The sequence below is a fragment of the Polyergus mexicanus genome, unplaced genomic scaffold (assembly GCF_030449975.1).
Source record: "Polyergus mexicanus isolate NDT 795.1 unplaced genomic scaffold, iyPolMexi1.0 SCAF_19, whole genome shotgun sequence".
NCBI classification, from domain to species: Eukaryota; Metazoa; Arthropoda; class Insecta; order Hymenoptera; family Formicidae; genus Polyergus; species Polyergus mexicanus.
The window spans coordinates 1,004,409-1,019,630 of NW_027223339.1; the positions used below are offsets into that span (position 1 = coordinate 1,004,409).

General features: G+C 35.6%; 1 protein-coding gene across 2 annotated transcripts in view; it reads right to left on the bottom strand.

Moving 5' to 3' along the window:
- The window catches only part of Plexa (plexin A), a 253,077-nt gene that overhangs the window by 165,199 nt on the left and 72,656 nt on the right, over window positions 1–15,222 (bottom strand). For both annotated transcript variants that reach the window (XM_070311324.1, XM_070311325.1), the window contains one exon: window positions 9,144–10,477. In XM_070311324.1, coding sequence (XP_070167425.1) covers window positions 9,144–10,352 — 1,209 coding nt within the window. In that variant the 5' untranslated portion in view covers window positions 10,353–10,477. The remainder of the gene's footprint in view (window positions 1–9,143; window positions 10,478–15,222) is intronic.

A 15,222-nucleotide genomic window follows, 5' to 3' on the forward strand; every position in this document is an offset into this window, starting at 1 on the left:
ACGAGAAACAGGACAGAATATATCTATTGTAAAATTCTTATAAGTTTTTTCGAAAATTGAAGAAAGGATTCAATAATAAATGACTGCGAGAAAATTGATATATATATATATATATATATATATATATAAGCTAAACTTAATTATTGTAAAAATATATAAAAAAATTTAAAATGTATAAATAAAGCGCAAGCTGGTAATTGATGCATGTCAAAGGTAATAATGCATAAAGATTTTCAAAAAGCTTCTCTCTAAGTCGATAATAGAAACTGATCGATATAATAGAAATAAAAATAGCTGCCGGGAATAGAGAGAAACAACGGAAAATGATTCGAAAGTTCGAAAGTGACCTCGAAATCGTGGGCGTTTCGAGGCAACAAGATCGGTGCCAGATAAAAGGAGAGATAAACGAGTCACGTTTCGATCGATAGCAGGAGAAAAAATTCGCTTGACGCGAAACGATTGTTTGTCCCGAAGCTTAATACGCGGGGCATATTTTCATTCGGTGATATAACGTGAAACTAAGATGTTTAGAAAAAATAGTGTAATAATAAAAAAAAATATATATATCACCAGACTTAAAGATTTATGCCACAGATAAAATACATTGGTTGAATGTAAAAGCATATCGATACCTGTGATGACCAAGAAAAATAAAAATGCACTAAAACGCAAAGTACATTATTTTATTATATAATTAATTATATATTATATATTACAATTGATATGTGTGCATTCTTGTTTTTAATATAAATTTAAATAAATAAAACTATGCTTTTGATATTTTTGTTTATTTAAATATTATTAAAAATTTATGTAAAGTGTATAAAGATCAATGTTCATTGGTTAATTTTTTTCCCTATAGACTGGAAACTTTAGTAAACATTTCATCTCATTGAAATACCAATTTAGTAATCTTCTTGTTCGCGGATTGTACAATATTATATATCGTCATTTCGAAGCGATTTATTCAGGTACAATTTATAGATAGCTAAGGTTCTCGATTTTTCAAATAATAAGTCTCCCAACAATCCGGCTGCTGCGAACGACTTAACGCTTAACCGATGACGTAAATACTCGATTGATTCTTTCGTTGCAGTTGTAGGAATTGAAAGAGAAACTGGAACAAAGTTTTTCATTCCGAAACGATGTAATAGAAACTATTTAGAAGAAAGGAAATTTTACGATAAGAGTAATGGCAATCGGACAAATGGCAAATGGAACTATAATTATCCTATATGAAACTATAATCATACTATATGAAACTATAATAATCTGACATTGAGATGATTTTGTTACCTCGATGAGACAATCTCATTCGGCCATGTCATAAATGTTTCAAGGCCGCACATTAATCGGTTCGTTACAAACTCGATCAGGATCAATATTAAAATATTTTATATTTTATATAACATATAAAAATTAGTATGTACTTTTTTCTTGTAAAATGTATAAACATCATCAAATTTTTCTTTCTCTATCATTTTACATCTTATATAAATAGCTTTTCCTGTTTTTAAATATAGAAAAAATAATTTCATTTAATGAGCGAGTAATGAGTAACGTAAAAAAAAAATTATAAGTATATTATGCGGTACTTTTGCTATAAAATTACTGTTCTAATGATTTAGATGGAGCATGATCAGTAAATCCTTATATTTCATAAAGACAGATTACAGTTTACCGTTAACGTTTAATATCTCACGTATACAGCTGTTATTAAGTTTCCCGTTAAAAACCAGATAAGAAAGTTACGGCGATATTTCGCATCGGTTCATCGGCACTGTTGCTTGCTTCGATTCTATTGAATATAGAGCGCGAATCCCGTTTCCAAGAGCAAAATGTCAAAACGTGTCTATCACGCGTCTTTTTATGAAGCACTTTTAATCGCGGTTAAATTTACATGCTATTATGCAAATTTATAATCATATGAAAATATAAATCACACACACACAAAATTTAGATTCATATTATGAAAAATAATATTGTTTTATCTTCAATTGCGATTCTCTACCTATCAGAAAAATGCAATTAATGATCGAAAATAAGATACTAAATTAATTAATAAGATACTAAATTGACGCTTAAATGTCATTTAACCTTTTCAGTTTCCAAATTGATTTGTTGAGTCATAAAGCTAAGCCAAAAAAGGTCAGAAAGTTAATGAGACGATGAAGCGTAATAGACTTCTTTGACAGAAGAGTGCTATACTCCTTTCTCATACTTTGCAAAAATATTTCGCTCCCCCACGATCTCGCGAAAAACGTATCTCATTAACCTTCTTTCTTGACCAAAAAAAGGAAAAAAAAAAGAAAAGAAAAGAAACGTTACGTTACTTTTTAGAACTCTTTATCACGCGGGTCAGATGGCACGAAACTTTTGAGACTCCAGATTTCACCTTTGCTCTCCTTCCTCGCGTCTTCTCTCCCGAACATATGTTTCTACATTGATTACTTTTTCTCTTTCTTTCTTTAACTTGACAAGCTACATAAAACGGCCTTTGGCTCGCGCTCAACTCTTTCGCTCCTTTTTTCAATCTCTCTCCCCCCCCCCTCTCTCTCTCTCTCTCTGTCTTTCTATACATATTTTTCTCGCTCTAGCTTCTCTCTCCCTTTACGCAGAGCTATTCTTTGTACGTGCTGCGGCGTCATTATGCATTCGTCATTATCGTTTCGCGTTTTCCTGTCTTTTGCGAACCTTGCCGTAACAATTTCATTCTTTCCGCCGTCCGTCGTATAAGGCGTATTCTCTTTATCCGCGGCTTCGTCAATTATGCTGGCGCACAAAGACGTACCTTGACGATGAGGATCTCGCAAGTAACGCAGCTAAGCACGGAATTGTAACTGGATACTCGCCGTGTAGACGTCTGAATCACAGTGCGCCATAATAATGTAACGTGATAGCACGAATTATGATAGCCAATAAAGCGATCAGTAAATTCCCATAGATTTTCTCTTTATAATAAATATTTTGAAGACTTTCAAACAATAGGAAGCGATTAATACAAAATGTACAAAAAAAATTTTTTTTAAAACAATTTGAATTGATTAGTGTTTTTTATAAGCTTGGGCTTTAACAAATAACAAATTATCAATTCTGCACAATTGTGTATTAAAATAATTTAAATCATATAAATATCGAGCGAGAAAGCATGAATATTATAATATTTGGTGGAAATATTATCAGTATCTTGATATTATGTATCACGATATCGTTAGCACCTCGATTAGCACGCATCATCCGCAAAAAAAAAAAAAAAAAAAAACTAAGGCTAATCATTGATTTACTCAACATATACTTAAAACGCATCAAGAACTTCGCGCATGGCAAAAAGTTCTCTTTCATTCAAAAACAAATAAAAAATTTCCGCGAATCGCGGATGTTCTACTGCTTCTTCCACTCTCCTTCTCTTTCCTCTCTCTCTCTTCTATATATAATCTTATATTCTTCTCTATCTAATCTTATTATAATATAATATTTTAATATCCTATCTCTTCTCTTTCCTCATAAATTATCCGTAATCTAAATTTAGATATATAAAGATGTGCAATAAATTATTAAGATTCCCACATATTTGCGCTTATTTATGTAAATTTCATGTTGCCATATAAACGTGAAACGAATCGAAAATAATAAATATATCTGACTTAAAACAATATTCGATTAATATGTATTCAATTAACTTGTGCCAAGAAACATTTTCTATCAGAAGACATATTTTCTAACTGCTTCTATAACAAATACCCAATACGTTAATTTTTTAATATACTGTATATGCTATTATGATTACCAAATTAACATAAATTATTTCTTTAAATTCTACAGAGGTTTTTTTCACTTCTTTCACAAACTTGGTGGTTGAAATTTATAGCGTGCTCAGAATTTTATTCGTTAATAAACGCACGCATTAGTATGTGCTTCCTAAGAGTACGGTATAAAAACCGTAATAGAGAATTCTCTGACTTTTTTCTCCTCACCGAAACTATAAGCTAACGCGAACGAAGGCGAGCGGAATGCAATGACCGTAAAATAACGAGCCACCCGCGAAGGCGAGTACTCGCACGTTTTAAGAGCACGACGCAAATGCGCGGCGATGCACTTGCATAATGTGCACTCTATCGAAGCGCGACGTGCTTTCCGTCCTCCGGCCCGTTCTACGGCTACTTGAGTAGAAACCGCTCAAAGAGAAAATATTTCTTATTGCCGCGTGCAAGTCTAATATTACGGTCGGATATTACGCGTCGACTCAATATATGCTCGTGCAAATTGATGAGTCCGCAAAAAGCTTCCGCCAGGTGTTTCCGGAATATCGTCCCGGTTCGCCGGAATTTTTAATGGAGAAAGAAGTTTATTCATCCGTAACCATAATGAAATCAATAAAATAGTGATCGATTACGTTCTCTCCACTTATCATTAACTGTTTTCTTCCATTATCGTGTGTATATCACACATTTAACACACATATCATACTTTTAGTAAAAAATCTTAACAGATTAAGTATTAAATTTGCGTGTGTGTATGTGTGTGTCTGACTTAATAGATGATACAAAGAAAATTTACTCCACGCAATAAAACATATTATAAGACAAGAATCATAATAAAAAAAAATTAATTTAATAATTAGAAAGATTAGAAAAAGAGAGAAAGACAAAAAAACAGAGAAAAAGAAGATATTCATGTAAAATATATTAAACTGTAATAGTATATGTAAAAACATTAATAAAAAGTTTTCAATAAAAAAAAAATCTTTGTTATTTCTACGTTATTTCTATTAATAATGTCAGATATCCATTACTCTTTTCCGCCACATTTTCAGATATCCCTTTTGCTTTCGACTTACTCGGCGTTTACATTTTTAAAATTCGGTCTATTCGTACACAGACAAAATGCACGAATGTATATGTACGAAAGAGAAACGCCAATTTCCCATGACTATGCATAGTGCAAAGAAACCGATTGGATCTTTCGAAGTCAGACGTTATTGTAAAATTAAATGCGCCACATGCGCTCACCGCCATCTGAATTAGAAATAACTTTTACAGGTCACATCAGTTTACAAATTCAATTACGAAGGGTCAACGTTCTCTCTCACAATTTATATTACAATCCATATTTCAACCGAATGACAAATCGTACGATCTCTTTGAATATCGAATATTTTTTAGGTAATTACATTATTTCTCGAACATTACTAATTGCATAAGCGCAGATCAAATATATTTAGATCTTTAGATTTAGAAAATCAATAAAATACATTCGTTATAACAGAAAGTTATATATATAGTTTTAATAAGTAAGAAAACCTACTTTTGTGTACAGAAATAAGAATTCGATAAAAATTTAAATACGATCTATGAATGACAGAGAGCAAAAAGATATAAAAAAATTTTTAATAACATGAACAAACGCATATCGAAAAGTATGTGAATACTTTAAAGCTTTAGATTTGCAAAATTACAAAAATCACAGTTTCTAAAATTTTTTCTCGGGAAATTAAACGAGTCTTGAAATCGTAATCTTGATTTTTATGATGTTAATCTTGAAGAGTCTCACGCTTCTTTAGTTTCTATTATTTTTCTCGATTTTCTCCTTTTCTGAATCTCATACTCGGGATAAGTCGTTATCACAACGGTTTGTATGTCGGCACAATTACACGCGGCATCGTCTCATCCGGCAATTACTATTCCACGCCCTAGTGAGTTCAGTTTATACGATATTCCGCAATGTTATTTCTAACTGTTTCTAGATGCGAAAGTGAAGTTCATTACATCTGTACGAAAAAGAAAGAGAGGAAGAAGCACAAGGAAAAGAGAGAAGAGATCGTCTAGGAAAAACGATAAAAATATTATCGAATTCTTCAGTTAACTGGAAAAAACCGTGCCCTGCATTTCGTCACATCTGAATCGATTTTGTTGTCATCACTTGTCAAGAAACGCGATCAACAATTTCATCTCTCATAAATTATAAACGAAAAAACAGAAATATCGGATTTCAATGGGGCTTTCAATAGAGGCTTCAATCGCGACGATTAGATTCCATCGATCCATTTCGACGTCAGTGGCTTCTCCAAGTGTATACAAGTTGTCTCAAGAAGCCCCTCTGTATAATGATAGTGAAGCGATATTCTCGAGTAAATCCTCAAGCCATTTGTCTTTTGTTAAGATTAAAATTGAAATTATCTGCATAATAGAACTATTCCTTATTTAATAGAGAGCGAATTAGAAATCAACAGAAAGAAAATTTTTTTACAGTTTATTACGAAGTCTAATCTTAAAAGTTTAAAAAAACAAGAAAATATTTCATATACATCCAAGCCCTCGCCTAAAAAAAACGCCTTAACACACATTTATCTCAATTCTTTTTTCCGATTTATTTTAACAAATTCAGGACAATTATTTACGGAAACGATTCATCTTCCATATCGGCGCGATCTCATTTATCTTCGATATCGGTTAAATGATATAAGACTTTTCTCTCTTTTTCGTGGGGAAAAAAAAAACGTCAAAGGTTTTTAAACGAAGCGGTTATAACGAAGCTTGCCCTGGTTATCATCACCTGAGATGCACCGGCACGGCTTTCTAGAAACTTTATCGGAACGGTACTTAGGGAACTGTTTTCAGTTCCTCCCTCTTCGCTTAAAGATGCGAAACGCTTCACGAAGTCTAGCGAAATGATATTCACGACGTGGCGCGAAATTTATTCAAATTTTCTATGTTTCATTTTGCTCTCTTTTTTTATTTTTCTCTCCTTCTCCTTCGTCTCTCAACTTTTCTTCCGTCGTGAGAACGTATGCCGGAACACGAAGGATTTTCTTTACGTAGGAAGGCGAGAAAAAGTTGCGCGACCTGTCGGCTGGGAGTCAGTCGCTGGACGGAGATAACCGGGCGACCATAAAGGAGATAAAGATTGTTTGTTTGGTCTAGCTAGAGACGAGACGAGCTATCGTGGGACAACGCATTCGTTTTTTGTTCTTATGTTTCTCTTTCTTCTTCTGCCCTGGTCGGGGCTTCCCGAACCTCCTCCTCTTCCTTTATCTCTCATTCGGACGAACAACCACAAGATTCCGGTGAAACGAAAACCACGAATTCACCGGATGCATGTATCTTTATCTGGTTAATTGAAGAGATTCTGTTTAGTCTTCGTGAATTTTATAGTAAGACATTACTACAAGCCGAAAGAAGTATAAATCATAATAATGAAAAAGAGGGAGAAACATTGATTCTAATCCTTAAAAGCTATGCTCTCTCAAGATATATTTATGTAATAATATAAACAGTATATCCGTATTATATTTTTTTTGTTCATATTTATATCCATATAGATTATTATGAAATTATTTTTAATTTTATAAAAAAGGGGCATTTAAAATAAAAAAAAAATTGTTAAATAGAGAAATGGATTTTGAATAATATTGCATATTTGAAAATGCCATTATATTCATTTTATATCTAAAGATTAATTGTAATTTCTGTATTTAAATTTGCAAAAATTGTCAACTCCATCTAATTTATAAGAGTAAAAACACACTAAAACGCGTAAGAGAGAAAAGAAAGAATAGCTGAAGAAAGAGAGGAACACGACAGAGCGTTGATTTTTCTTCCAAATTCTGTCGCGTGTGTACGACATGTACGAGCATGACATGTTCACGTTTGTGAATGTACCGTAGCTATGTGGATTTAATTTTTACGTCATAAAAGAATCGCGGCAAAGGGATCGACACAAGGACAGGGCGAGGAAGGAAAAGCGTTCGAGAGAAACCCATTCGCACAAATTGGATGGCCTCCTCTCGCTTCGGCCATCGGAATGAACCTCGCAATTAAAAAGTTTTGTACGGCAAAAAAAAAAAATAAAGAAACAAAAAGAAAAAAAATTTCGCGACTCGTAGGTGGTGTAAATGTTCTGCAGCTTCGTGTGATTTTTTTCCTCTCTCTGTCCGGAAAACGAAACGGCTATGTGTGAAAAAATCGCACGCGCTTTCTCGATTGTCGTGGAAGATAGAAAGATAGAAGTTCAATTCATTCGCATCGAGAATGAAAGATGTATGAATAGACCCCGAAAAAGAGGAAAACAGATAAATGAAAATAACTGAAAATATATAAACTTCTATTTTTATTTGTACGTGAGCTCTGCATTTTGAAACTGTGTGCTCACAGTTAGTGTGTTTTTTTAAAACTGACTTCTAAATCTGCAATATGCAATAGCATTCTTTTTTTTGTTTTATTAAATGTTTTGAAATGTGATATATATAGTATAAATAAAATTAATCAGACATATACGACATATAGTGAAATTTTTCATATATGTTTAATTATTTATCACGGTTTTTTTATTCGCACTAGTATTAGATTAGTGCAATTTTAGGTATATCAAATATGGCGAGTTAAATTCTGACTTCTGTAATTTATTCAAGTTCTCGGTGTAATATTTATGCCAAATGATAATGAGATAATAAGATTGCTATATATTTAGCAGTAAATGTGTGATAAAAGAAAATTTTCTTTTTAAAATTATATAAAATTTAAGATTTAATATCAAAGCGTCTTTATTTTACTTTTTATTTTAAAAAGTATTTATTATGTAATATATTTATCTAGAAAATGTCACGTTCTCTCTCTCTCTCTCTCTTTGTTTGGTATATAATTCATGAATTATAAATGTGTTTTGTTAATTCTATTTGTGTTATCAACGACTCGAAAGTTTCTGATGAGCAGAAAGAATTTCGAGATCGTATATCGCATTTTTTCGCATTTGAATCCTTTAGAATTTTCCCAAATTAACTTTGCCCGTCTCGTAAGGAAAGAGTATTAGTGAATTGAACAATTTATCGTCGTTTGTGTGTCGCTAACGCTCGATCTCTGTTTACTAAGAAGGCTCACGATTATTTCACGACGCGTGTCGATTTATATAAATTTAGCATTCGCACATAAACATGGTATTCAGATTGATTGTATATATATATATATATATATATATATATATATATATATATATATATAACCGTTGCCTTGCTTCGTATAAGAAATACATTTTTGGATCAATATTTGCAATTGTTAACGAACTGGAAACTTGACGATAAGTTTTTAAAGGAAACTTTATCATGATTAGAAATAGGCAACGGTTAAATAAAAGTGTTGAAAATGACTCACCGTTGATATGCATTTGTGACTCGGCGAGATGAACTCCAGACCCCGCTGTCCCTCGCCGCTGAAGCACTTCTGTATGTTGCTCATGAACTTGCGACGGATTGCTTTGAGGGAGTAAACACATAAAGCCGAGTGCGGACGCGGCACATCGCTATTGGGCCCGTCGCTCTCGGCAAACACAGCGAATAGCACGTCGTCCTGGGCGGTGATGCCCAGATCACCGGCCAGCACCGAGCCGGCTTTGCCAACGTAAGCGGCCTGCACCAAGTTGTAGATACGCTCGTCGCTGGTGCAATTAATCGGTATTTCCGTGTACGAGTAATAGTGCTCATCGTCTTGACACACGCGCACCAACTTTGACAGATAGATCGGCGTCTCCGTATTCTTCATCTGCGTGGTGAGGAAATAACTGAAGCCACCGCTGCTGAAGCCATAGATGTAGTTGATCGGATAACGTTCGCGTGACAAAGAATTGACGTACATCCGCGTGCCGGTCGTGACCGCCGCTTCGGCAATATTCAGCATCTTGTCCTTGTCGAGGGAGCGCGAGCTCACTGCTGGCACTTCCGAACGATAAGGCGAATTGCCGGTAAAGGTCACGCCGACGTACATGACTTGAGAGACCGGTGGATTCGGCGGACCGGGTGCGATAAACGCGACCGTCGAGGCGGTGGCATTGTTCGCTACCACCGCCTCCTTAACCTCCTGCACCACATCCGATATGTTGTGCAAATTGCGCACCGTGCACATGCCTTGGAAGAGGCTGCCGCAGGAGATGAGCCGCGTGGTAGTGTAATCGATCACCAGGGCCTTGTTCACATTGTCGACCGGCCGTTTTTGCGCCTCGCGGGGACAGTCCAGCATCGAGCACGCCGTGGAATCGCCCTTCGGTCCAGTGACCTCCTTAACAACCAGCACTAGGTCCGGCGACAGTTGATAGAGTCGATTAACCGCGCCCACGTACACTCGGCCGGTATTCTTGTCCACCACCAGATGATTCATGCGTTCCACCTCCGAATCGTGGAACTTTTGCACTATATCGGCCGGCAACGAGCGCGCTGTCGGCAATCGCGATGATAGCGACAATGTCAGGATTAGGATCAAGATCAGCGGCAGCGGCGGACGACAGCTTCGTCGGCGCGATCGCGATATCACCGGCCGCACCACCGTCCTCATCGTCCCTGTCGTCGCTGCCGGGAAGACTGACAACATATCTATTCTACTTCCACACTATGGACTCCGTCGCGTCTTCTTCTTCTTCTTCCTCCTCTTTCTCCTCCTCCGCGCTGCCCGGCGATCCTGGCGGAGGCGGCCTCTTTCTCGAGCCTCGCCCAGGCCTGTAACAAAACAATATAAATCGGTCATTATTATATGGCAAAGTGTACCTGAGAAATTTAGCAAAAAAATAGAACAAAAGCAATTTTAAATTTTATTAAGTTATAAAATTATATCCATTTATAACACCGGTGAAAATTGGTACCTTGAGACTATGTATGTATGGTAATACAAGCGTAGGAAAGAATAAGTTAAAAAGATATTCCGATTTTATATGGCGACAAAGTTCTTTCTTCTCGATTATAATAAGACTTATTAAGTTTAATTTCGTAAATTGATTTTAGAAATATTATATATATCATATATAATGCGGTATTCACTATACATGAGCGTAACTGTTATCTCCTCGAACTCAAGATGAAAGCACCTCTCGCACGCGATGTAATCTACTTTCGATCAGAGGGAAAGGTGCAATTAGTGCAACGGAACAATTATTGCCAACAGCCTATGATAGGAATCAAGCGTAATAATAAAGAAGATAACAACGCGCGACGCGCATTCAAAAACACACTAATTACCGTACTTTTAGAAATTTAAGAGAGATAAAAAATAAATAACGAGATATATAAATAATTACGTATGTCGATTCAGCAACAAAAGTGCATCATCGAAAGGAAAAGACATTTAGATGGCATCTCGTTAATGGAACGTAAACATTTTTATGCGATCAGAAGTGCTCCTCACCGATCGCTCGGCAGTTCACGTACTTGCAAGATTCGACGAACGAGACTACGTAGCAAGACGAAAGTAATGAGGCTATGGCGGCAGCGAGACGGGGGGAAATGTGCGATTTATCGAGCGAGGAAAACCAGGTGCCTTTGAAACGTGCCCCCCGACGCATCTCTCGGCCCCCTCTTAAGAAAATGAAACGGCCGACTTCGCGCAGCCGGCAAGAGAGCGCACTGGGAAAAGCGAAGAGAAAAGAAGGTGGAGTAAAGGGCGAACGAAGGAAGAGAAAAGAGACGGCAATCATCTATTTCTCTCTCTCTCTCTCTCTCTCTCTCTCTCTCATCTCTTATCGCAATGCGAAGGGTAACGGCTGATCGAGAACAAAACTTTTCTTATTTCCCGAAGACCCATTTCTCCTCCCTCCCTCCCTCCCCTATCCTTCCTGAATTACACCCCACCAATTTTATTCGATGTCAATCTCGGTTTATAGTATTTCGGCTCCTGAAGCAGATTAGAAACATCTGCGTGCGAAAATCTCCCATATTTTGCGCAATCTCTATAGAAATAATTCGGAACAGTTGCATAAAATTTCAACATATACAGATATATATATAGTATATATACGGTACATACAGATATACGGTACTACGGTACTTGATAGCTGAGCGTCACGGAGGGTATCAATGCCATCGCTAGCTAGAATTATAATCATATGGCGTGGCGTACGGTGGTACTTTCTGTTGTCGAGTGGCTGAATGGTCGTCAGATGGGAAGACCACGTTGCAAGAAGGACGCGAATCGTCCTCCTTGATTATTACAATGCGAATCGATCGACCGCGTCTCTCGCGAAAAGGCTCGGGGGATCCTCTTCCTCTCGCATTTACCGTAACAGGTGGCGTCGAAAAGCTTTAAAAGAAGGCAAGATGCAGGAGGACTGGTCTCTTATAAAACGCCATGTGTTCCTTTCACGCGCGTTCGCGTCATTCGTGCGCGCGAATGCCAGACTCGTGCACGAGAACAATCTTTCTCCGCCGCATCCGTCCGCGTAAATAGAATCGATCGAACCGAAAAATCGAAACAAAGTACATATTATATTACGCGCAATAAAATTTACATATAAACAAATAAGTTTTCCCCAACGAAGATTTATATCATGATTTTAAAGACATTTATTATTCGAGATCGAGAATTTTCTTAAGTGTCTTATCTTAATGTAACAAATATAATTATTTATATGCGAGAATGTTATTACGTTTACCCATCGTGTAATAATTTATTAAATTTTGCGAACAATATCGCATTTAAATCATTATTCGCATTATTTCGGAAACATACGTGTGGTTCGGAATATCGCTTTGTTTACTTAATTTCGTAATTATCAAATTGCAATTCAAATATGCGCACATTGTAATCCGCATAGCGGTTGCATATGAAGTATGTATATTTAACAGCAATTATATGGAGAAAATACGGAACACTCACGGGTCAAGTATTCGTCAAGAATCCGTCGCGAGTTAACTCGATTATCAATTTACAAAGTCATTATTATTTTCCGGGAAAGTAGCTCGAATTCTTATTCGTCTTTACGACTTTGCGCGATCCCGCCTAACGCAATTAAATTTTCTAACGAGAATGTGAAGTCGGGCGAAGTCTTTCTTCGGATTCGCATGCATGACTTGAGCGCGATACATACAATAATTTATTAACGTAGCAAACCGGTCGTCCTATCGCGAAACGATTTTATTGCGGACGGTCAACGGCAATCACATTCCACGGACTTTTTCCGCGCTTCACAGACAGAAACGCGATGATCACGCAGTTCTTTCGCCTTTACTACCGTCATCCCTGCCTGGAACCATCGAGGCTATTTCTTCACGATCGATTACTGTCGATCGTTCGTCAGCGGTTAACCGAAACTTATAGAGAGCGCCGATGAGTCTTCGATTTCGCCGTTCGTTTTCCCTGACATACCGTATATATGCAGAAATATTTTCGCGTAATATATACTATAATTTATACATTCTTTGAATTTGAAGTTGAATCGTTTTAATAAATATTCGAATAGGTAATGCTACTGAAATGTACATGCAACTTGTTCAAATTTTTATTCTTTAAAGTCTTCAAATTCTTTATAAAACAAAGATTGATTAATTTTTATTGTAATTTTAAATTGGAGTCGAACAACTCGTCAATATGAAGAGAAACCTGAATTTTGCTTTGTGTATTCTTTTGAGAAAATTCTAGCGAATTCATTTTGCACGGATACATGCAACTTCGAGTGAATTTCACGATTCATGCTTGTCTCTCGATAAACGATCAGAAGGGACATTCTTTCTACAATATATAGCCGTATTGCGAAGTCATCGCTCGAAAAAGAGCGGAATCGAGCGAATCGGAGCGAAGGAGGATTCAATATTAAATTAGATGGACACACTTACTATTCAACTGTATTGAGTTGATTTCGCTGTGCTGACAGAAATATCAATATTAAAATAAATGATGTATTTGTGATACCTTTGCATTCTAAATATATGTTTCATATTAATGAATATACATATAAGTTTATATGTATATATAATCCTGCTTTTATATATATGTATACATATACATATATACATATATATACATATTTGAAAGTAGGATTATATATATATATATGAACTTATAATAAGATTTAATATATAGAAGAGTTTTCAATTATATCAAAAAAATTAATTTAAAAAAAAACTAATACAAAAAATTCAATATAATAGATCAATATAAAAATGAATAATTCGAGAAAAAAATATTACGTTTTGCGCATTCCATTCGGAAAAGTCTAGGAAGAACGATCAATGCTAATCGATTTGTTTATTAACTGCGACGTAGTTTCGATGTATGTCTCATAGACTATAGCAACTTCGAGTCGACAATACGCGTTATTCATTAAATGACGAATCGGAGAGTCCAGTATCGCGCAACAGTATATATTTGTTCGATAGAAAAGAAAAGATAAGAAAGTTCGCGTGATTGCATGAGCCATTCGCGCGGTGAATAAGCAGTATAAATAATACGCGATTGCAGGTACAAAGAAAGTAGATCAGGTGACACGTGTACCGATAAGTATTGAATCAAACGCGATATACAGTTTCATACGAAGAAATATTTCTATGATGCAAGAATTCGCCGAGATAAAATTGTTTAAGAAACAGCACCGCATAAGTGAATATGTCTTTAATATCTTAATATTTTAAAATAACGAATACGATGTACTCTCTGTTGCATTTCCGGTTTAGAAGTGGATGGATGCGCACACGCCAACTATCGTACACGCTAAACTCCGCGTAAACTCTCCGTATCTGATAAACAGAACGCGTGCCTTTCTTCGTGAATTCCCATTGTGTTAAGGAGGAGCGACACGCACCTTGATGTCGGTTAAAACGGTAATTAACGAGTGTCTTAATTGCTCTCGGCAGTTTGTACCGCGATCTCACCGAAGCGATACACGACAGAGACATCTCTCGTTTCCGACGAACTATGTTAGTCGAGAAAGTCAAACATGCGTGAAACTACGAGCTAATTAGCGTGCTGACTCGAGGCGATGTGAAATTCAAGTTCTATAAGGATACTTCAAATATACATGTATGGTATATATCAAGGTATCAAATATTGTCATTTGATATCAACAATCCTGTTTTGCAACATTGATACGATATGTATTAAATGGAGAATTATATATCGTGAGTACAAGTTGTGTAGAAAAATTTGGCCTAACGAAAACATTAAGAATTTATAAATCATAATTAGTAGCATACATATACATATGGTATACTTATATGAAATTTGATTTATAGTATATATTAAAATTATTATGTTTTTTGCGTGTTATTAATAATAAAAAAGTAAATATAGATGCAAAGAGAAATTATGAAAATTAAATGATGTTGATTGATGAAAAAATTTACTACATATTATAAATGTATTATACACAAACGTTTTAAAATTGTGTTAATAATGAAAAGATCTCCGATAATTCCAGTAAATTTTCTGTATAAAATTGCATTTCGCAAAATCTCGGTATAGCGGATTTTTCATCTAT